The 21,862-nt window shown below is 50.9% G+C and overlaps 3 protein-coding genes across 3 annotated transcripts; 2 read left to right on the forward strand and 1 right to left on the reverse strand.

Moving 5' to 3' along the window:
- Window positions 1-336: 336 nt before the first annotated feature.
- Window positions 337-4,919, reverse strand: TGME49_258180 (hypothetical protein; the record flags this gene model as incomplete). The annotated part of the gene is made up of 7 exons (XM_018781169.1): window positions 337-888; window positions 1,156-1,198; window positions 1,700-2,022; window positions 2,623-3,208; window positions 3,558-3,764; window positions 4,231-4,418; window positions 4,829-4,919. 7 exons carry the CDS (start codon window positions 4,917-4,919, stop codon window positions 611-613), a joined length of 1,716 nt encoding a protein of 571 aa, XP_018637004.1. The 3' UTR covers window positions 337-610.
- A 3,912-nt stretch (window positions 4,920-8,831) lies between these two features.
- Window positions 8,832-15,355, forward strand: TGME49_258170 (hypothetical protein). The gene is made up of 10 exons (XM_002365000.1): window positions 8,832-8,970; window positions 9,416-9,476; window positions 9,948-10,156; window positions 10,743-10,905; window positions 11,500-11,655; window positions 12,128-12,329; window positions 12,938-12,972; window positions 13,326-13,418; window positions 13,913-14,156; window positions 14,746-15,355. The coding sequence occupies exons 2-10, from the start codon at window positions 9,474-9,476 to the stop codon at window positions 14,865-14,867; spliced, it is 1,227 nt and encodes a 408-aa protein (XP_002365041.1). The 5' UTR covers window positions 8,832-8,970; window positions 9,416-9,473; the 3' UTR covers window positions 14,868-15,355.
- A 2,081-nt stretch (window positions 15,356-17,436) lies between these two features.
- On the forward strand, window positions 17,437-21,554 carry TGME49_258160 (carbohydrate kinase; the record flags this gene model as incomplete). The annotated part of the gene is made up of 7 exons (XM_002364999.1): window positions 17,437-17,515; window positions 17,982-18,038; window positions 18,448-18,524; window positions 18,783-18,866; window positions 19,253-19,318; window positions 19,833-20,033; window positions 20,389-21,554. 7 exons carry the CDS (start codon window positions 17,437-17,439, stop codon window positions 21,349-21,351), a joined length of 1,527 nt encoding a protein of 508 aa, XP_002365040.1. The 3' UTR covers window positions 21,352-21,554.
- Window positions 21,555-21,862: the final 308 nt, after the last annotated feature.

Raw genomic sequence — 21,862 nt, forward strand, 5'->3', positions numbered from 1 at the left:
GTTTCTCCGCGCCCGTCACGTATGCAGCCGCAATGAAATCTGTGACCTCCTAGTTGCCGAAGCTCCTCTTTTCAAAAAAGCAGGTCATTCTTTGCCGTTAATATCCTCTTGATTTATTCACATTTAGAAAATATAAAATTCGGCCGTGCCCTAGAGTACCCGTCACCTACGCCCGCTACCACCTTAGTCAGATCACCTCATGCATGCTTTTGCATCGTAACCGTAGGTCTGGTGAACATTGTGCCAGTGCGATTTTTACGTAGTCCTTTTGTAGCTGAGAGATCTACAGATTGTCAAAAATTGACTGTTTCAGGAGAAGGCTAGCCTTGATTCATCGGCCTCATACGCCTTAGAAAATACAAAAACGGAAGCGTTCATTGGTTGACCGCAGAGACTCAAATGTACACAAAAGTGCCGCAACACTACACCCACAGCAACTGAAGGTACAGAAGACGCAGCGTGCGTTATTACAGTGTTTTGGAAAAGTTCATACTCTTCGTACATTTGATCGCTCTGCACGTAAACGACTGAGGAAATCTCCCAGGTCCTGAAGGTGGAGAAGGGATCCCCCACCGATCGGCTTGAGCCTCACGTGCCTACTGGCATGAAACTACGTTTCCATGTGTGCATTCACGAGTCGAAGCAACCGACAATTTTCGGTTTGCCTTCTAGCATTCACTGGGGATGTCCCCTCCTGTCTACGAGGGGATGACTGGACGGACTCTTTGCCGTTCCCCGTTACGTGTAGACGGTCTTCTACACAGGCTCTGATATCGTGAAGCACTTCCTCTGAAGTGTGGTAGATTCTGCCTCTTTTTTCAGGAACACCTGACTCCAAAAAGTACTCCCACGCGCTCATGTTTCCGCCTTCTCGGCCTGACACAAACTCTGAACGAAAAAGACAATTGAAATTGGTGCCGACGCGTCATTTACAAGAACTGATGTTCCACTCTATGGAGAGACTGGAACTTGAGCAGTCCAAGTCAAGATTCACAGGGTTTTTCGCCACATTCCATCTTCTCTCTTCCACGTGAGTACGTCTTAATTGATTAGCAGCGCATGACTGCGTTATTCTTCGCAAATGGCAGTGCTGGTTCTCCTTTGTGTTTGCGAAAACCAATTCCTTACTCAGCAGTTCTTCCCGCGCACGCTTACCCTTGAAGGCTTGCTTTAATCGCTCTCGAAAGTCCATAGACACCTACGAGAAAACAGACTTGGAGTTCAGGAAAAATGTCCACGCCCACAGGTTTCCTGGGTCCCCAAAATCTCCCGCATGTCTACCGCGTATAACAGCTTCTACAGATTGATGCGACTTCACTCTCCATCCATACTCTCCCATCTTTGAGGCTTGTTTACCTATCAGATGGACCACTCCACCCCAGCTTGACGCTCCAAAATGGAGCGGGTACTTTGCGTCTACATGATACAACCGAGTACCAACTTAAATGCACAGATGGACATAATTCCTGTACGGAAAAAAACGTCACGTACACACAAACCGTGCAAGGATGAATTGTGTGTCCCTCCGTGCGCCTTCAAGCTCCACGGATGACTTTCAGCAGAAGAGTGATCCCTTCGTCAGCTCTCGCGAGAGTTGAGACCACTGATGGCGACTGGAGTGCTTGATGCTACATCTCAGAAGGATCTTTCCTTCTGAGCTGTCTAGGGAAAGATCTCTCGCAGCCCCCGCGACTCTCACCATGCCGAACTGCAGAATATTTTCGGGCTGCCTGCTCCTCCAGAATTGGCAAAACTTGGTGAAGACGGCGGCATACAGGACAAAAAACACCTCGGGCACGGCCAAGGCGTCGACTGTTTCTGCTGGTTTCTCCATGTCCTGCGTGAGGTCTTCACTCGCTGCATGTGCGTCAGACTGCTTGGTCAGCGAGTAGAACTTCGAGGTCTTTGACACTTTTTCAAATGCACTGTCTGCGGCGAAGCTTGTCTCATCGCATGCAAAGAGAAATACGTCGAGAAGACGACGATCCATCATGTCGAGAAGCCACCCGACGACATTGATGCCTGCAATAAAATGCATTGTGTGTTTCAGCGACACACACAAAAAACACAGTGCCTGTTCTCTACCTGCTAGATGAACCCCGAAGAGGCGACCGGGAAAAACAAGGAATACGAGATCGCGTTAGTTCGTATGATCCGCGACCTAGAACTGCATAAGTCAGATCGAATAAACAGAGACAGGATAGTTCCTAGGATGCTGAATACGAGTCTCGCCTCTGTGGTCTACATAGAGGCTTAGCGATCTCGTTTTTCGACCACTGAAAGAGAACATGCCATACACTTGAGACAGTCCATTTTCTGCAATGCGTACTGGGCGGTTTCCCGGAGCCCCGCTCGCCTGTACTTTTTGTCACCTCTGTGTTAACCGTATGAAACAGATGGGTGTCCAGCGTCTCCTTGAACGCGTTAAGCGAATCCCTCTACGTTTACAAGGTTCAGTTCTGGTGCAGTTTCTGGCGCCAGAAAAAGAGTCGTAGACACTCGGTTAGAAACAGCGAATACTAGGCATTTCCCAGGCCGTAGAATGCTCTGTTCTGGAAAGGTTGAAAGCATACATTCAGCTGTTGCGCGAGCCTGCAGCCTCAGGCACATCGTGCGACTCACTTGTGGCAGCGAAGGGCATCCAAAACTGTTCATCGTGGCTGTCTTGGAGAAGCCGCTGTGCCACCTCAGGAAACCGCTGACCAAGAAAAAGCAGACAGTCTGCCCCTAGACAGCCTGCTCCCCGGAAATCGTGCAGCGGATGCTGAAAGCCCAGCTCTCCCCAGGAAGACTCCTGCCCTTCGAAGGAGGCCTCCACAGAGCTAGACAAACGGGAGCTTTCGACCTTGTCTGTTGAAGGCATTGAGCTGACACTTTTCCAGTCCTTCCCTGGCAGCGCGGCTCGCGCGGGCTCCGAAGAAGAGCCACGAGGAGACACTGAGTTCTCTGATTGCGACAAGCACACAAGGCCTCTTTCTCCAGAACAGACTGCGGCTGAGGTCGGCACATGAGTCTCGAAGCTTGGAAACGCACAACTGGGGGACGAGGAGTAAAGTACAGTCGTTGACGACGAGCAGGCGTGGAGAGACGAGGACTTCGTGCTTGACACTTGGCGCCTTCTCTCAGGTTTCCCCACAAACGAGGAGCAGCAGTGAAATGAAGGAGGTAGAGGTTTCTCGAAGAACAAACGCCAGATGTGCTCCAGCCGCTGCCACAAGCACAGGACAAATACAAAGAACGCAGACAGGGACAAAAACATCTCAGTTTCTTGGCAGCGGCAAAACTGGATAGGACCACTGACTCTCTCAGGCACAGCCCCACAGAAGCAGCGGTACGTACCGGGGGACGGAGCCCGAGCACTCAGTCCTCATCCACCCTTCCTTCTGTACTTCTCTTGGGAGACTCCTGGCTCCACGTCTCCGAGAACGTCAGAAAAGAGCGCGAGGTCAGCGTGAGCAGCAACAGCTTGCCCTGTAAAGAGAGCGAAGGTCGGAGGAAAACAGCAAACGAGTATGAGGCTTCTGGTCCAGCCAGTCGCCCTTTTCGCTGAAACCTACTCTGTGGCTCTCGGAGCAAGTTGGATCGAAGTGCTCGCTCGCGCGTGCCTTGATGGAAACTGCTGCTTCTTGTTTCCGTCGGATCCTTCGCAGAATGTCCACGAGATGCTCGCGATGAGCAGGCGACCGCACCGAGCACTCGGCGCAGATAAGTTGACACAAATCCTCCACTGGCAGGGTCGAGCTGTAAAGCCCGGCCTCGATGCCCTGCGAGAAACCAACACGGATACAAGAAAAAAGCACAACTCGTCTTCCCCAACTCGCTGTGGGGACTCCGGAAAAGTGAGCTGAAGCATGCCACAGGTTTCCGTCCTTTTTCACCACGGTACGACAAGTGTGCTTCGCGTACGAAGCGCGCCGTTTCCCGGTACGCGTAGGACAGCCCCTCCCAGCTTATCTGCGAGATTCCGGTGTCAGATACAGACGAACAGAGACATCGATACATATAAATTGATAAATAGGTCCAAAAACGGTAGAGGGATCGATACACATATATATACGAACGTGGATATTTGAGCGAAGGGGTAGAGATATTTGTGTTTGTGTCGAAGATAGAAACGCGTCCGCGCGGACACGAGCAATCGCAGTTGCTGTTCAGAGCCACATGCGGTGCCAGCACCCAGCTATGAATTGCATCAACGCAAAATACCAACTGCATGCGCATGCAACATACTGTTGACGACGAACGCGTCCTGAGGAACTCTTCTATCTCAACCAACTGTCGAGCGAGGGCTAGCCTGCAGGTTTCCGGGCCGTCTGAGGGTGACTCGCATGGCACAGTTTTGTCGGTCAAGGCAGAAGGTTTGTGACCCGCAGAAAAGAAAGGATATCGGCTGAGAAGAAGCTCCAGCTCAGACATGCCTGAAAAGAAATGGAAACGCGCAACTTCCGGAAACGTGTGCCTGGCTCAAGAGTCACTCATCAATGCACAAGACTCAGCCGAATGCTTTCCCCCGTTTCTTGACTGTATGCAGGGATCTGTGTCACTCGAAAGCCGACGCTTCTTCTACTTCGTGTAAAGAACATTTCGGCACCACATCACCTCAAATGTCTGCGTTATTAAGTTAATCCCTCGCGCGTTCAATCTGCCACCTTTGTACCGCCAAGAAACTTTCAACAGGACGTGGATCCGCACTGGTGTTCATCATGGAAACTTGCAACAGCTCGCTTTCTTGAAAACCCACGCCATTTCAAAGATAGACTCTCGCAGGCAGTATCGATTGAAACGTCTCAGCGTCTTCGGTAGGGACCTTAGTTCTCCGAGCACGTACCCGTAATCAGAGACATAACGACGTTGACCACCACCATGTACAGCCGCCGCACAAACGCGCGCAGGGACGCGACGACAGAGACAAAATCCATCTCGCCAACGCATGGGAGATTTTGTGTTGATGAAGACCGACGCCGGATCGGGACCTCGAGAAAACGAATTTTTTCAAGTCGACGGAACACGGCGAAACGCCACGGGGGCGACGCCAAAACGACACCACGGCTTTATACCAGGTGGTACAGAGTATCAAACCCGATACGAATGAACTGAATTGCCGGAAAACATATTCAATCGAGTCCCCGGAGTGTCGCGACTGCGAGCTATCACCGATTTCAACGAAGCACTAGGGAAACGCATGCATTTCCGCAGAGCTCGCTAGAGAGAAGCTGCATGCTAAGTTCTCACAATGCGATCGCAAGAGCAAACATTCAGTCTGAAGAGCCAACATGGGGCAGAGTCGGACAAACAAACAGCGGATCAGAGGACTACGGCACGCAAGGTTTGCGTCAAAAAGGCTTTCTCTATATAAGTACATTCATTCAGAAACGGGGCAGTGTTTCGGGATGCGCATGTGTGTAGATCCACGTATAAATACTGCCGTTGTGTGACGAGACTAGCACCATAGGTCCACTCGGCTTGAACAAGTTGCGACAGAGGCAAGTAAAGAAAGTCCAACAGCACTTGCTGTACAGGGTCCAGAAGCGTTTCAGCCACTAATACGGTGCTTCTCAGAGGAATGGTCTCCCTTCCTTATCGACTACATCGCGCCGCAAACATCAGTCCACGAAACGGAAAGCCTGTCTCGCCTTTTCACAAGCATTTTCTCGCCTGGCTTAGGGCACGCAGTGTGGAGAACAGGGACTACAAAAGATGGAAACCAGGCGCGCGTGAATTTTGCGGCCCCGACTGTGAGTTGAAGGAACACAACAAGCATGAAAAAGTAGACCGTCTCTGGGAAGTCCCAGACTTTGAATTGTGTCCTTGCTCGCGATCAACCGAAGAAGCCTTTGGAATTCAGCTAGGTTCATTTAAACAGTCAGTAGTGGAAAGGCGTGAGAACAGCCAAAACCTACTTATTGTTGATCCGTGGTTTGCGTAAAGAGTCAGATTCTGCATGCAGCAACAAGCGCCACTACAACGGTTCTGGCCTGCAGGTAGGCAATCAAGAAGGTCCGTTCAGTCGTCAGGGTTCGCTCTGGTTCTGACAAAGAGGCATGATTTATTTTCTGTTCCTCCCGTTGTTTTCTAAGGGGCATCTTCTAGGTGTCCCGCGTATCTTGTCGATTGACGAGCTTGTATGTCTTCACAAAGTTCACGCATGCACTATCGAAGGCTCACGGTGACCCTGCGAGCACATTTTTTCGTGAGGCGAGGGCCAGGAAAACGAGGAACTTTTCGAAGTTTCAGGAATTCAGCACTGTGACCATGGTCTTTTCCTCCATACTGAGTAAAAAGAGACACTTTCACTTGAAGAAATGCTCACCACGCTCTCTCTTCCATGGCATTTCCGTCGCCTGCGCACCGGGTTCTTCGGGGTCAGTCAAGTGTCAAGAAGAGGAATCAGGTAGTTTCGCGCCGCCTATGTTGGTGTTGCCACAACCTCGCATCGGTTTGTAAGCGGACTCTGTCGAATCTGTTTTCTGAAGGTGGCTCTATTGCAGCACACCTCACCGCTGCATGCCCAAGGTACAAGCTCCGGGAGTATCAACTTCTACGATGAAAACGGAAATATACTCCCTCGGACTAAGCTGCTTCTTCCTACTTACACTGCGTCAGATGCTGGTGTCTGAGTGTTGATTTGAAATTCGGTGACAATGTTACAGCATGGGTCGACTGTTGACACAGAGACATGTTTGCAGTCAATGGATTGAAGCCAGACTGTGGCCACGTCTACCACCTAGTGAGATTTGGTGTTTTGTAACGAATCCCTGAAACCGAAGAGTGCCGGGCTTGAGGAAACTGTGGAGGCTGAATTCATTGACCAGAAGAGAGTGTGGAAGGTGCCTATTTCAGGAAACGCGTAACGCAACCGCTGACACCTAGTTCACACCTGTGGAAGCTGGAGTGTTTTCTTTCCTGACCTGGTGGCTCCTCCTGGCTTGTCAAGCCCCGTACCGGCGGTGATACTCACAAAACGGGCAAAGCCATTTACAGACGTGCAAAACCAGTGTTTCTACCCTCACCACTTAAGCTTTCTAGAGAGTCTCGCAGCATGAACAGGTAATTCATTAGCGAGAAAGAACTTCACTGCATAAGAACAAGGCGTCGAACTCATGATTCATGTGTTTCTTCTTGACACTAAAGAAGGGCCGAGCGTGGAAGTTCTCTAAGAAGATTTATTGGTTGCTACACGTGACAACATCCACTCTTCTAATCTACAACACACAATACAGCACGCGTTGCTCGTGTGTTTGGGCAGCCGAAAACATCGTGTTCGCCAGGTAACCGCAGAAGTACAAACACTACTAGTCTGCTGTCGCTGTCATCTTCAGCTCTCCGGCCCACCTCTGGCGGTTTGTAAGTTTATATTTCCCCAAGCACCAGCGTTGAAAGGACGCGAGTCACACTCCAACGTAGGGCAAGACTCAACAAGGACCGCTCCAGAGTACGGCTGATGCTCAGCCGCAGACGCGTCGGTTGTTTAAATTCATCGAAATGTTCAGTGGCCCAACTTCGTTGACTCACAACTGAGAGCGGAGAAAAGCCTGCTTGCGGAAGTGACCCACTTCACAAGCCGGGTTCGTAGCACCATGTAGGACGCCTGGAGCGCAGGAAGTGGCTTTGATATGTTTTTTCCGCCGTTAATACGCCGGATAGCAGGAATTCATATGTGGCAACTAAAATATACCTCATGAGAAATGGCACATTGGCGTCTTACGATATTGGAAGCCATCATGTTGAGGCCAATCAACAGTGCCTGTTTGATGCGTTGCATTTTGTCGCCACGGCTAGGTTGTTCTTTCGATGAGCTGTCATGCGATGTCCTTGTTTACTTCATCCAAATTCTGTTGTGCCAGCTTGTTTTGAGAACACTGAGAACATCTATAAGTCCATTCTGGGCACTCCTTGTTTTCTACCGGTGTGCTCTAAATCTAAATCCACCGTATTATTATTGTTCCTCTCAAACAATCTTCAGGACTTGTGAATTAAACAACACAGTAACCCTAAGAAAAGCCAGAATGGACTATCTCAAACCTTCATCCTGCTGCTACCTCTCTAACTGCATGTTGAACGCTTGCAGATGCATAAGGTGCTTCTCAAATAGATCTGAATGCTAGATTGATCTTATGGAATGCACACATCAATGAAACTAACCAGTGAAAACTGTAGGATGAATTAAGGCGCTGGCGCCAGTTCAGAGTCCCAGACAGACGTCCATTTGAAGGCAGATCGAGAAACGGTTGTCGTAAGGGGTTGTTCTGAAAGCACTTTGAGAATGAACGAATCCTGAAACAAGTGAAGGACGTTCGGGAAGGAGCGAAGGTATGCCCTCGGCTGGTTCCGAGTTGTCTTGTCGATGCTCACAGACAAAGCGTTCCTGTAACTCCTCATTCTCAGACATTCGTCAGCCGTAGATCCAAACCCGCGCAAGCTGGCAATGATTCTACGAGGCAGCTCCTGACACCGAAGTCGAGAGCAGGGGCGAGGTCTCTTTGCCAAGCTGTTTTGCTTTCTGTTGATTATGGGTTCTGCCCTCCGGAACTCAACTGAAACGACTTACGACGTGCGGGTTGAAGGAGCAGCTCGACTTCCACACCGTAGCTCCTACACAGAGAACCGAATATCCGGTTGCCTTATTTACACCCGAACACAAATCGTTCTTTCAAATTCCGACAGCGCGATGAAATTCCCCGTTCTCCCTGAGTGTTTCAAATGCTCTTTTTCTTGAGAGGCGCGGTATGCGCGGATGCCCCGGCACTTTCTGCTGTGCCTGCGTGCATGCACTCATTGGGGGCCGCCCTCCAAAAATCGGGCTTTCTCGAACCATACTGCAAGGTGTCGCCAGAGCATTAGACCGCATTCACTTTCGAAGGGTTTCTCGAGACGAATTCTGGGCCTGGGCATGCAGGAGTACGTGTGTAGTTCTCATAGACCTTTTTTCGTGGAAATCTGGTGACCTTCGTAGTCGTCGCGAGCAAGCCCGTGAGCACTGACTCCCCTGCTGTTCCATAGTCGGCGTTCGATCTCGAAGATTCCAGCGCAGGTCTTCTGTAAAACAGCAGTCGTCACTTCTTCTTGTTGCCGTCGGCAAGCTGATGCATCGTACACTTTCACGGAGAAATTCTGAACCCTTTCTGTTCCAGAGTAAATACGGGATTCGTGCTAGGTCCCTTGAGCCACCGAGGCAAACGTGGCCGCGGGACCTTTCCCCTTAACACGGGAAATCAGCGGGAGCGCGTTTCAGGAAATCCCTTGTGTCTGTTCCCTTTTCTCCCGACACGCCCCCCGCATGCACACGCCGAATGAATTGTTGGTCAAAACGTGGAGTCTGTCCGTTGTCGAGGCAACGGTTCTGCCTGCCAGAGACGCCGTACAGTGCTGTTTCTCCATCGGTCCCTGTGTAAATGCTTGGTTTCTTTGTCTTCAGAAAGGTCTTTTAGACTTCGCATTTCTGGAGCTCTTCGACTTCTTGTCCAGGACCGAAAATGGTGAGTTTTTCTCTGCCACTGCGGCGGTTTCGCCTACGCCGGGTTCGTGCCCAAACCGCGTGAACCGGCAGATCCACTTTTCCCCGAGTTCTAAGTTTCTTTTGAAAACTCAGACGCTCAAAATGGAATCCTCATTGGCGTTTCCCAGTGTACATCCCTCGGGAGTGGTGACTTGGCGGACTGCCTCCCCGTCCCATGGCGACAGCGTTTTCATCCATTTGCCACGACCCGGTACCTTCGCTTTTGCGGCAAGACTCTGCACCACAGAAAGTCTTCCGCGTCATTTGCTGGCGTGGTCCGAACCGTGACAGGAACTTTGATGGCTTCAGCGGAACAGTCGCGGTCGACCCACGGAATAGAAACGTCAGGCAAACGCGTCTGGTCCCCTTCCCCCCCTTTGTCCGCGTAGGACAGGTTGTAGGAAAATTCCAATGAGCATGCGTCTCCGTTTCTGTTTTTCGGACCTTACAGACTGACAACGCGCAGACAACTTCAGCGGAGGCGGGCGCCGCAAATCCCAGCGGCGAGCATCCGTCGGCTGGAGCAAAGAGGCGCCAGACGCTTGCCGCTCATGAACTTCGAGATATTCAGGACGGGAAAGCCATGGACGATGTGGACCAAGATAGCCAACCCGCTGATGACATGAAACAGGCAGACGCTGCTACCCTACAAAAGAGACAGTAAGCCGAAAAAACGATATACGCACACGTGCAGCCAGCGTACACGTACATGCGGACGTATATATATATATATATATATATATATATACGCAGACACATGTGTAAATGTATAGCTAAAGATATGTGCAGGTGTGTGAAGAATGGATCTGTGCATACATGGACTCAGAATCTTTTCTATCTGAACCCATTTTCTGCGTGTGTGGGGGGCGGTGTCTTCGAGTTTTGCGATTCCCACGGCCCACCCTCGTGTGAGACTTACACTTTTCGCGTGACTCTCGTCTTCAGTGCGACGAGGGTCTGCATGGGACAGGGCCGATAGCCGTCCGTGTCACTTTGAAGTTTGCCGGCGTAACGAGGTCTTCTTTTACCCAAGGGGACAGTTCCATCTTTTAGCTCGGATCCGCAGAGCACGAGGTGCAGCCTCGAAAGGATCACAGAGTCCTCTTGTTGAAACCTCTGCTACCACAGCACTAGCGCCTTGAAGCCTTGTGATGTTTCTGTTCAGTACTCCTACTCAGTGTGCTTGAATTGTTGTTGAACAGTGCCGGATTAATCCACATCTTCTTTTATCTTTCCCTGTAAACAGACGCTTGCGGATCGTTCGCTCTGCCGCCGCTGTTCCGCATCCGCAAGGAGAGACAACACCTGGCTCGCCCGTGACAGGAAGCTTGTCTCCCGCTGAGAAGCCTGTTGAAGCACCGAAACCATCAGCTGAAGAGTCTGCTTCACGGGAGACGAAGGACGAGCAGGTAACGGCTTTTCAAATTCGACATGCACAGTTTCGTGGTGCCCGGAAAAGAGGGACTTCTTTCTTCGTCAGCTAGCGAGACAGAGAGGACTCTCTTGTGCTTGTAAACTAGACTAAAACTGCGTTCGCGCTGCAGACTTCGCTCTTCATTTTACGCTGAGCATGCATCTGCTGTGCATGCGCCACTCCCTGCGTGCTGAAGAGCTCGATGAAGTAAGCGGAGTGCTTGGCATCTGCTTAAAACAATGGAAGACTGGCAAGCCGAACTGACGTCTGACAATAGTCGAAGGAGTCTGTTGTCTCCGGTGTTTCCCAGACCAAGAACATAAGGGAGACACCGATCTATCTACTCCTGTATATAACTGTATATAAGTACATGTAGAACAACCTATAGGAGTGTACATCAACCATATATATATATATATATATATATATTTATATGTAAGTATATACATTATTATAGGCAAATATAGATGTATATATGTATAATTATATAGTTAAGTATATATATATATATATATGTAACTATATATACATACTCTTCTGAGTTCTGCTGGCTTTTTTGGTCCATGTGTCTGTATGGAATCTTGTGCAGAATGCCGAGGGAGGAAAGGCAACAAACGGCGTTCCCGAGAACGGGAAGGAGGGAGCAGGCAAATCTGAAAAAGAGCAAGTTGGGTCGTCTGAACTTCTTCTCGGTCCCGCGGAAATCAAGAGCGTGCAGACCTTCAGCAGCGCCTTTGCATCACTCGTAAGTTGCAACGCGTCTCATGTGCAGATGCTTAGTGCCATACTTTGAGGAATCTTCGCAGTGGCGTTTCGCCACGAGGTGGACTCCTCGTTCTTGGATATGGCAGCGGGAGTAAGAGAGAACTTCTTCACTTGCTCTGAGAAGGCAAGCATGCACAACTCGATTTGAGAAGTGCAGCTCTGGATCGCGTGGATACATGCGTAAAAGCAGACTGACGTACCACTCGCCAGGAACATACAACTGAGGGGAAATCGAGGCTGCCGGGAGATATGCTTATTTCAGAGAAGTACGACTTTTCGCCGTTCGGAGCCCGCGTTGACAACTGTGTTCGGATTGTTGCCGACCGATTTTTTCACAGATTTCAGCGTTTCTCTCTCTACACAACCGAAACTGATTCAGTGGACGCACTCCATTCTGTGGCAATCTGGTTTTAATTGTGCGGTACTTTATTGTTTTTGTGTTTTCTCTTCAGTCGAAACAGCCCCAGTCTTCTTTTTTCCTTTCTCCGCCCCAGTCGAACGCCGGAGGCGAGACATCAGGAACGCCGTCGCTGTTTGCCAGCTTGGCTTCCACGTCGTCTCTGTTCTCCACTTCTAGCGTCAATAAAGACAACGAAGATGGAGCAGATGCCGAGGATGAACAGAAGGCAGAGGAACCCAGCGTCATTGAAAACGGTGTGTGTTTTCTGAACAGTCAAGTCTCCTGGTTGCTGGGGGACGAGGTTGAACTCCTCAGGTGCTGTCCGTGCATGCTCTTTTGATTTCCATGTGAAGGGCCTTGCGTAGTCGAACCACTTTGGTCCCCTGGCCTGTAGGTCGCCAACATTCAAACGTATTCTGAGTGAAGTTTAGACGTAATGGAGTTCCTGATCTGCTACGTTGTAGGCGAACGGCGTACGTTCGAAGTACCTGACACCTCTCCCGGCTTTTCCATTCAGGCTGAAGAAAGAAGGGATCTCTTTTCTGCCCGTGACATGACTGCTGTGACGCCCACACACTGGCATCTGCAAACCCATCGGTCGTATTCAGTTCTACCACAGTGATCTTAACTGGGCTCTGCTAATACAGGAGAACGTGAATTTAGGGAACACAAGGTTTTCGCGCTTGTCATTAACCTGTAAAGATTCTGTTTCGTCTCGCATTCTAAGCTTCGATGTGACAGTGTCCCTCGGCGGCAGGCTGTTTCCGAGTTCTTGAGTTTCCCTGTCGGGCGCCTTTCCCCTCTCGACTCAGCCTGGGGTGAAGGTGCCGTTTGGTTTCGGTTTTTCTTTTTTTTTCTACAGAGGTCGACGCCGACGAAGAAATTCTTTTCACCGATGTAAGAGGCAGGTGCCTCGGGGAAGGGATGAATACGCCTGCCGCGCACGAGGTCGTGTAGCGTAGATGAAGCATCGTCGTTCAAGCGTAGTCGAAGCGTTTCGTTGAGCTCAATGTTCTGTCTTTTCTTTCGGGGTTCGGTGGCGAGTGTCGCAGTGAACATCACTCTGCATGCATGTGTCTTTTTTTCTGCTTCCAGCCTTCCCAAACATTTGGCGCGGCGGTCTCGAGAGGTTTTCGATGGGATGCCACTCTCACTTTCTTTAGACAACGTTTCAGCAACTCTTTCTAAACGGCAGGGGCTGCGCTTCCCGTATCGAGTCACTTCCCCTGTGTTGTGCGGTGTTTCTACAGCGAGATTGTCGCATGCAACGCTTCGACGCCAGTCAGACAGCCTGGGCACCCAAACCCCCGCTCGAGGGGCGCGTTCAGGTCTCGGCCAGCAAGGTAAACATTGTCGCTTTTTTAGTAATCGCTGCTGCCCCTTGGTAGTCCCATGCGAATTCTCAAACCTCCGTCGTGAATTTCAGTGTTCGTCCTCACTGAGGTTATTGCACATTACTCTATAGGCATAATGAATCAATGATACGCGTGCATTGCCAATTATGCGTGTGTGTGCTTTTCCTATGCCGTTAACATCACAATTCTAGATTCAGACTTTCGGACTGTCCGCTGACTTCTCTTTCCGAACAAAAAACAAACAAAAATGCACACAAGGCGACCGATTCACCGTTTTGTGCGTCAGACGGCTGAAGCCTGCTTCTCCGCAGGGCGTCGCCTGCATGCGTGTGTCCTCGTTTTTTCCATCGCCGTCGAGAAGGCACTGCCCTCCTAAAAAACGTGGAAGGGGTATCGAGACCGCTTGTCGGTGACCTTCTGTGTTTCTACCTGCACAGCAGACGAGCGGAATGGAATTTTTCCTGTCCTTGTTTTGTTTGCAGAAACCGGAAGACAACGGAGCCACCAGAATTCTCTTCTTCGTTCACCGCACGGGACGGCTTCAACTGAACACACCGCTCTTTGCGTCTGCGAACTATCAGCACCCGCCTGACCGAAGTCGTCAACGCGCAGTGCCCCCCAGGGACGAGAAACCTGATGACGAGAAAAATGGAGAGGAGCCGCTGACGGAAGAAATGCCGAAGAAAAGGAACACGGCACAATTTCTTGGACTGAGAACAGATGCCCGTACGTACTTATCGTCGTGGAAAGAATCACGCCTCTCGTTGCCGCCACGCGATGCCGTCTCTGGGGATGAATCGCGCGGGTCACGAGATTTTGTACCTGTCGGGGGAAGGAGATGTCGCTGCAAAGGAGTTTCTTTCTTCACGGTACTCTGCAGGAAATGTACCTCGGTCTCTACAGATCTATGTCCCCACGATTATCGACTTGGGAACGGTCCAGTTATTCGTACGGGTATTCTTTGCAGTCGTTGATGTCGATGCTGTCGGGGGCCGTCTTTCTAGGCTATTCAGGAGTTCGGACTCCTCGGTCCCCATCTGGTGACATGTTGACACAAATTCTGACAGAGTAACCGGTTTTTCGCCCCGTCAGGTGTGTCTTGCCATCTTCAGACGTATCCGTTTGTGGATACGCCGGGAGTCGGAGGTTGTCGCTGCGTTTGATATTGGCACTGCGTACGAAGTCAGGTGGACTGTAGCGGTACAGGCTTGGGCTTGGGCGTCTACAGCAAGGTGACTGCGTGTGGCGTCGCCGTTGTGTGTGTGCCTTCCGCTGAGGGCCCCCGAGACAATTGTGTTTGTTTTTCTGTGTTCAGAGAGCAGCTCAGACACCACAATCTACCGCATTCGATTCTCGAACGAGGAGAAGTGTGCAGAGTTTCTATCCTTGGCGAACGAACGGAAAACAAAGGGCAAAAGCCAGTCTACCAGTGCGTAATGACTGCTGAGGTCTCGTTCAGAAACTGTTTCATTTTTCGTCGGAACAGAGAAGCTGCGAAACCGGATCTGCAGACCAGACAAACGATGTTGTCAAGGTTTTTCTTTTCTGGAGACAGAACCTTGGGCAAAGGCCTCCGCTGTTGGGTGGGGCACGATACCCCCGTCCGAGACTGCCTGGACGTCCTTTCCATGTTCGTTGGTGATTTCTGAGTGATTCACAATTCCAAAAGTGCGTGACAGAAAACGTGGAATGCTCGGTTGCTTCAAGCGCACAGAGAGCCGCCTGGACACACGTCTGTCCCCTCGCTAGCTTTTCCCCAGTGCACCTTTGCGGTGACTCCACGGGGCTGGACATCAGGACTTTGTCATGCCAAGATAGGCACACCGCAGTCTGGATCCTGCCCTGGTAACTGTTGATCGTTGAAAGCGTTTTTGAGATTGGGAGAACAACGCCACTTGACGCAGAAGCATCGATGCTGCCTTCGCAAAAATGTGTCTGCACCTTCCTCCAACTCGCGTTCGAACTTCTTAAACGCTCGTCTGCAGTGCTGACGGTGTCACGCTGTGTCCTTTTATGTTGTCTTGACTTCCGTCTGGAGTGCCTTCTGCTGGTTCGGGATTTTCTTTCCTGTGGGCATGAGCCTCTGTGTGTTCTCGTCACTGCTTGCAGTTGAGTACGGCTCTTCATCAACAAAACCAAAGAGAAACCATCCTAAGCCTTTCCTTGTGGGGGTGGGTTAACAGACGCCTCTCCGCCGCCCGAACATCGATGCGGGCTCGGTGACAAAACCAAGCGCCGCAAATGGAGCATTTGCGTGAGGAAAAAACGTCACTCAGTCGCTCAGTTCCGATAAAGTGTAGGCCCCGCTGAACTGGCTAACGCAGTTGCTACGGAGGTTTTCGCGCGTCACTCGGCACTCTGGAGAAGTAGTAGTATGTCGGTATCGATGCCCTCACTCACACTCTTGATCCGGCCACTCACGCTTTTTAGCCAAAGTGCCCAACTTCCGTTTGATGCGGATTCACCACAGACCCCAAACAGTGGCACAGCGTGCTTGACGCAGACGGGTTCTTTCTGGAGTCACTCGAGTCCCTTAAATGAAGTTTTACCTGACGCTGCATAAGCTGAGAGTTCGACAGTGGTAGAATTTGTGGTTAGTGCAGCAAAAACGAATTCTCTCCCGGCACTTCAATCCCTAGAAGAGCCTCAACTTATATAGGGACGGCAAGTGCATGCGCCAAGTGACTCGCTACATCGGTAGTTAATGGCCGAGTGGTGCCTGGCAGGACTGTCATTCGTCTCGACAACAAACACAGTATCCTCAAGCAATACAAATTTCCTTTCCATGGGCATTGTCGTTTGTTACGAGGAAGGCCCCAATTCAGCCACGAACGTCGGTGATGAATATCACGCAAGTCACCGCCAACTTGATAAGCGACGAGACACCCAGCATGCACTGCGGATTCCGCGTGTCACACGAAAAGCGCACGCTGATCGCCAAAAACTACAGTGACAGAGCAAAGAGCCAGTGCGAAGTTCTGATGGAAAACGCACATCTTCAAGCTGAACAGATAGAGATGCGTTTCTGTTCACTGACTGTGACTCAACAGTAGAACCAGTGTCGCCATGGACAGCGGCGACCCTGTCTAATTTCTGCACACGATTGTGCGTTCTAGCATTCAGTGCACGACGCTACGCGTTTCAAGAAGCATCCAAGGTGTTTTGGCTGTTGGAGTACACGTTTGGCACAGGACGAACCGTCTGTTGCTTTGTTGAATTCATCTGGCGGCACAGTTTTCTGTGACCAGGCGCAGCGCCATCATGAAAATGGGCCTCTGGCAGAGAGGCAATTAGAATTCATGAACTGCCAACGCTGGTCGGAATGACCGGGTGATGAATTCGGGTGTGTACGCGAGCCGCCTTCCCAACTCGAGCACCGGATTTCAAGTCACGCGTTTTACATTTCGGTCCCTTTCGTCCGTTCTGGTTGGACATCGACTGGCAACTAAAAAGACTCTCACCGGATTTGTCAGCGGGGTCCATTTGTCAATCGACCTGTCATTACCCTTTGTACTGTGATTTGTCTTCTCCGCACCGATTAACTGTGTACTGAGTTCCACATCAGCTTCCTTGTCCCCGACAAATACCGAATCACGACTATTTCTCCCCGTCAACCTTCGTTTCCTCCTCCGTACCTCGTTCACTCATCCGACGCCACGGTCCGTAGACAGGATAATTTCGCGCTTCACCGCGCAACTAGGTCAGGCGTTCTAACCGCACAATCTCACTGCTGTTTCTGACATGCAATGGTACAGAAGGTTGTCCTGCTAAGTGAAACTGCAACGCGGACACTTGCAGGGTGGGTCGCGGTGTCGGCGCTCTTACTCTTTTCTGAAGAAGCAGAAGGAATGGCGCATGCCGCTTAGGAAAACAGCGTGAGGCATCCGTACGGGTCACAGAGTGCTCATCACGCCGGAACTTCCGAAAACCTCATCGGGCTGAGTTTGAAACCAGTCGAAGGAAAAGTCTACTTGCGACACAGACTGGTTTTCACGCGAGTGCGACAATGGCTGAGACCGTGCGTTCACACGGAGAAAAAGACAATCCGGAGGCCTGGGATGAGACATCAAGTGCTTGGGTGAAAGGTAAGTGGAACTGGTGTTTAATTGGTTCAATTTCTACGCTGTCATCTCAACAATGCTCTGCCACCACAAGAGACCTTGGATCCGCTAGGCAAAGGCCGTGAAGCAGTAAATCAGTAGTCCAACTCGTAGTACATACTTCCAGGAGAATGCTTGCTTCTAGAAACATAGGAACCCCCGGACGGGAGGCAACAGGAAGGTAGGATTTTGAGTGGGCCACAAAATTCCGGGACCGAAAAGCTGAAATCGATTGCAATCTGAGTCACGACCGCGTTGTTCGCAAACACGGATGCCGAAACGGATATAAACAGCTGCGCAAGGCTCTCTGCCGTTCAAATGAACGGCATAGCACCTTGATGCAGCAAACCGACATTTCGTCGAGGGGGCGGCCCATCAGTTCGCTCTCTCGGGTGCAGTCGAAATTCCACTTTGGGGACAGGAACTTTCAATGTGGTGTGATGCTTGTCAGCTGCGAAAGATTTCTTCATCCCCCCTCTGGACTTCAGTCATCACAAGGGCCAGAATGGTACGAGTTCTCTTGAGAAGCCGCTTAGCTCATTTCCTTCTCGCTAAACCACAACTTCAGACAACTTCTAGGAATCAGAGTAACCGGCCACGGTCGAGCGCGTTTCGTGCTGCATGCGGTGATGTGTCTGAACGAGCAAAACTGTCCGACAGTGGCGTCTCCCTAGGGTGGAATTCCTTCTGCGGAGGCAAGCGCAGCAGCGGTGATTATTCAACGAGGGCGCTACCTACGCCGATTCTGAAGGTCTTAGTCTGTGTTGGTGCTCAGAACTTCGCGTCGTGTACAAGACACTAGGATGTACTTCCCTCTGTTTGTTGCTGGGGAGGAACGACGCTGCCTCAGACGGTGGAGGTGAGCTCGAGACTCTCCGTCTTCCAAATTTGTCTCTGGTTCGGTTCCTGACTTGCAGGGCGCATCTGCGTCGTGGGGGGTGCTCTGGAGTTCACCGGAGCTCCGTACTTCAGTGCGATGGCTGCGCTGCACATGGTAGGTAGAAATGCGTTCCTGACATGCTGATTCCTTTTCCGGCGACTTTTCACTTGTGTGGAACAGCAACATGGGGAACGTTTGGGGTCCGTAGTTGAAGGTGACAGCCTCCTCACTCGGCCGGTTGACCTCTTCGAAATACTTATTGCTACGTACGCCCTGCTGACTAGCCGTTTTCCTTCTGGTGTCGTTCCGCTTACGTGGCGAGGAAGTCGCCGAGGTTTTGTGTGTTTGTCGCAACTTGCGCTGCCTCTGCAGGGGATGGATCTGGCGTATATCATAACGACTCCGGAAGCAGCGGGACCCATCAAAACGTACAGTCCTGAACTCATCGTCTATCCGGTAAACGCACAATACAAGGACTGTGCTGGCTTCTGTCACGAGAGCAAAATTTGCATACCAGTCACAGGGGTTTCCGCGTGGTATCTTGGAAAAAAAAGACAGGTTCCGTGTCGCTCAACGTGTGTATCGCCGACAGTGGTGACTACGCATGAATTTCTGAGCGTGATGTGATGGGGAGATAGTGTGGGGGCATTGATTGCACCGAGACTCACCGGCGCTCTTGTCGCACACTGTTCTTCTCTGTCGCTTCTTTACCACAAACTAAATCTGCGAACTTTTTCAAGAGGAACAGCCTAGCATGAATGTGCCTTGTAGTAGAGAAGAAGAAGTATTTGCAGTCCTCTTCGTTGAAGGTCAATCATCTGAGTTCTTGAATATTTTTCCAGATCTTGCCCGGTCAGCTGCAGTCGGGACAGTCTCTCGAAGATGCGCTGGTCCGCCTAGAAAACAAAGTAAGTCCGATGGAACTCCAAGAAAAAAGTTGAAATCACCAGCTTCTCTGCCGTCAAATGCAGGCCGCGGGGAAATCGAGCAATGTTTGCTTCCAGAAAACGCTTTTTCGAAAGAGCTGCCAATTCATAATAACTTGCGAAGAGACTGCAGAAAGTGTCTGCAACAAGAGAACATGAATTCGGACGTCAACTCCAGTGTGAGTGGGTGTGACTCCATTTATGAAGGTCACATAGAAGAAACGTTACCATTTCGGACATTATATAACCTCGTATATCGAACAGGACTCCATTCATGAGCTACAGACAAGGACGTTTTTTCTTGTTGATGTGCACCACCACCCTAGTAGATTGCTCAAGACAGAATGCTGAAAACGTAATCTTGAAGCCGTTGTGAAAAAGAGTTGGGGAAGGCCGTGGTTTTCTTACCGAGGTGTGAGCCCCTGAACGGCGTGTGTCTGCCCATAACGAGCACCTTTTCCTCCGTTGGCATACTGTGCTTTTTGTGTCTGTACAGGCTGGCGAAATACTGAAGAAGTGCCACGTTGTCGTGATGGGACCGGGCATGGGAGCTCCTGCAATGACAACTCCGCCTGCCGATGAAGAAACAAAGAGAGACGCTTGCGGTGCTTCAGGCGCGAACCCCGAAAGCGGATGCACTATCCAACGCGCTGCACTCACTGTCTTGGAAGTGGCTATGAAGGAGAATAAATTTGTGGTACGAGTGTATTTTCGGAAGTCCAAGTCACAGTGAATCGCCTCCTCAGAAAAGCCGAGGAGTACTCTTGTCTCAGAGCTGGTGATACGCAAGACAAGAGTACACGGATCTCATTAGCATCAGAAGAGTTGCCTGCTCTCGCTAGTTCTATACGAATGATAACAAGAATCCGGATACTTCACCTCAGTAGGTTCTTGTTCTGAACTACTTCGCTCGTCTTCTCTTACGGGGTATGTTGTCTCGGAGATCGGCGTGTCATGGGTCGGTGCAAATGAGAAAGAGATGTGCGTTTTTTTTCGGTGGTAATCCTGCATTCTGTCCTGTCCTGTGTCTTGGCCGTCCCCCTCACCCGTAGGTCATCGATGCGGACATGATTCGCGTCCTGTGCACCCCACCACATTCGCCGTCCCTCCAAAGACTGAAGAACTACCGGCGATGTCTGCTGACTCCGAACAGACGAGAATTCGAACTTCTCCAGGGGGCGTTCGACTCCCTCGAGGAGCCCTGCTCTCCCCTGTCGAATAAATATTTTCTTTCTTCTTTTTTCCAGGCAGTGCAGCGTGAGCAGCAGAGAAGCTGCGATGCACCAAAGTCGGAAAACGTTTTCGCAGATTTCTCTAGACGATGGCAGCCGCCCCCCGAGACAGACCCATCGCTCGCTGTTGACTCCGACGACGTAACGCACGCGAATCGGTCACCTTCACCACCGTCTGTGGCTCCTTGTCCGTCACTCATCTTTCTGGATTTGTTCCCTTCCTCGCTCAAGTCTTTTGCGGGGCGTCTAGCTGACCTTACTCTCGGACTGAACGGACCGAATTTGCTTGTGAAGGGTCCCGCAGACGTTTTCGTTGTTTTTTCACGATTGCCGGCTCGGAGCGAACAAGTGTGTCCAGACGCCAGAGCCGCCCTCGCTACATGCGGGCTCACGCAAAACTCCCGCGGGAGTCCAAAGCGGTCCGGGGGACAAGGCGACGTTCTCGGAGGGATTCTTGCAGCTTTCGTTGCCTGGTGGCAAATCGCAGCGGAAGCGAGGAACAGACACGGAGGCCTCAAGGCAGCCGCTGGACGGCTGTCGGGGTCTGCATGCGAGAGGATTCCAAAAAACGAGATGGCGCACGCAGAGGGTGAGAGGCTTTCGGGTCTTGTCTTGTCCGGGGTGGACGAAGAAGCAGCAGGCCTTATATGTGTCATGTTCAACGCGAGTCTCATGGTCCGCCAAACTGCAGCTCGAGCGTTCGAGGAGCACGGCCGCAGCATGCTCGCTGGACACCTCCTCCCTCTCATTGGTCCCGTGTTTCGATCGCTCTACAAAGAGTAAACTTTTTCCGAAGAAAAAACTGACGCACCTCTGTGCAAAGGGACAACACCTACTGGGCAAAGAGTAATCGCTTAGAAAGAGTCACCTCTGTACAAAGAGCAGCCGCGTGGCAAAGCGAGATCGATTTTGTTTTGGGTTGCTGTAGGTGTGCCCACACCCGAGACTTCGGTCGTACCTTACACACATCGCAAGGCCTGTGGTGTCTCGAGGCCTTACCGTCGACAGTGCTTCAGGGCCAGTGCCTGACCGGAACGTTACGTGGAATTTGTGTTTTTTCTGTTCTCCAGCTCACAGTTTTGCCCGCAGCTTGTTCAGAAAAGCGGAACTGGCATGAACAAGGGAGGTTGAGTCTTCATTCCGTTAGATATTGATGTGAATGTGAAGCATTCGCGAGAGAATGTGGTGTATGGTCACAAATGAAATGAGCCTGTTTTGGGGGATTTCTTACTACGACTGGGACTCCTGCTTAGAAACAGCGGTTTCGATTTCCGTTCCACCCGACCTGAACTCG

The sequence above is a fragment of the Toxoplasma gondii genome, chromosome VIIb, assembly GCF_000006565.2.
Source record: "Toxoplasma gondii ME49 chromosome VIIb, whole genome shotgun sequence".
NCBI lineage: Eukaryota > Apicomplexa > Conoidasida > Eucoccidiorida > Sarcocystidae > Toxoplasma > Toxoplasma gondii.

Excerpts from the sequence above, each read along its gene's own strand:
- TGME49_258170 (XM_002365000.1), top strand. Across the intron at positions 10,157-10,742 it reads GCTACCCTACAAAAGAGACA|ACGCTTGCGGATCGTTCGCT; the intron begins GTAAGCCGAAAA and ends CCCTGTAAACAG. Across the intron at positions 14,157-14,745 it reads TGGACTGAGAACAGATGCCC|AGAGCAGCTCAGACACCACA; the intron begins GTACGTACTTAT and ends TTCTGTGTTCAG.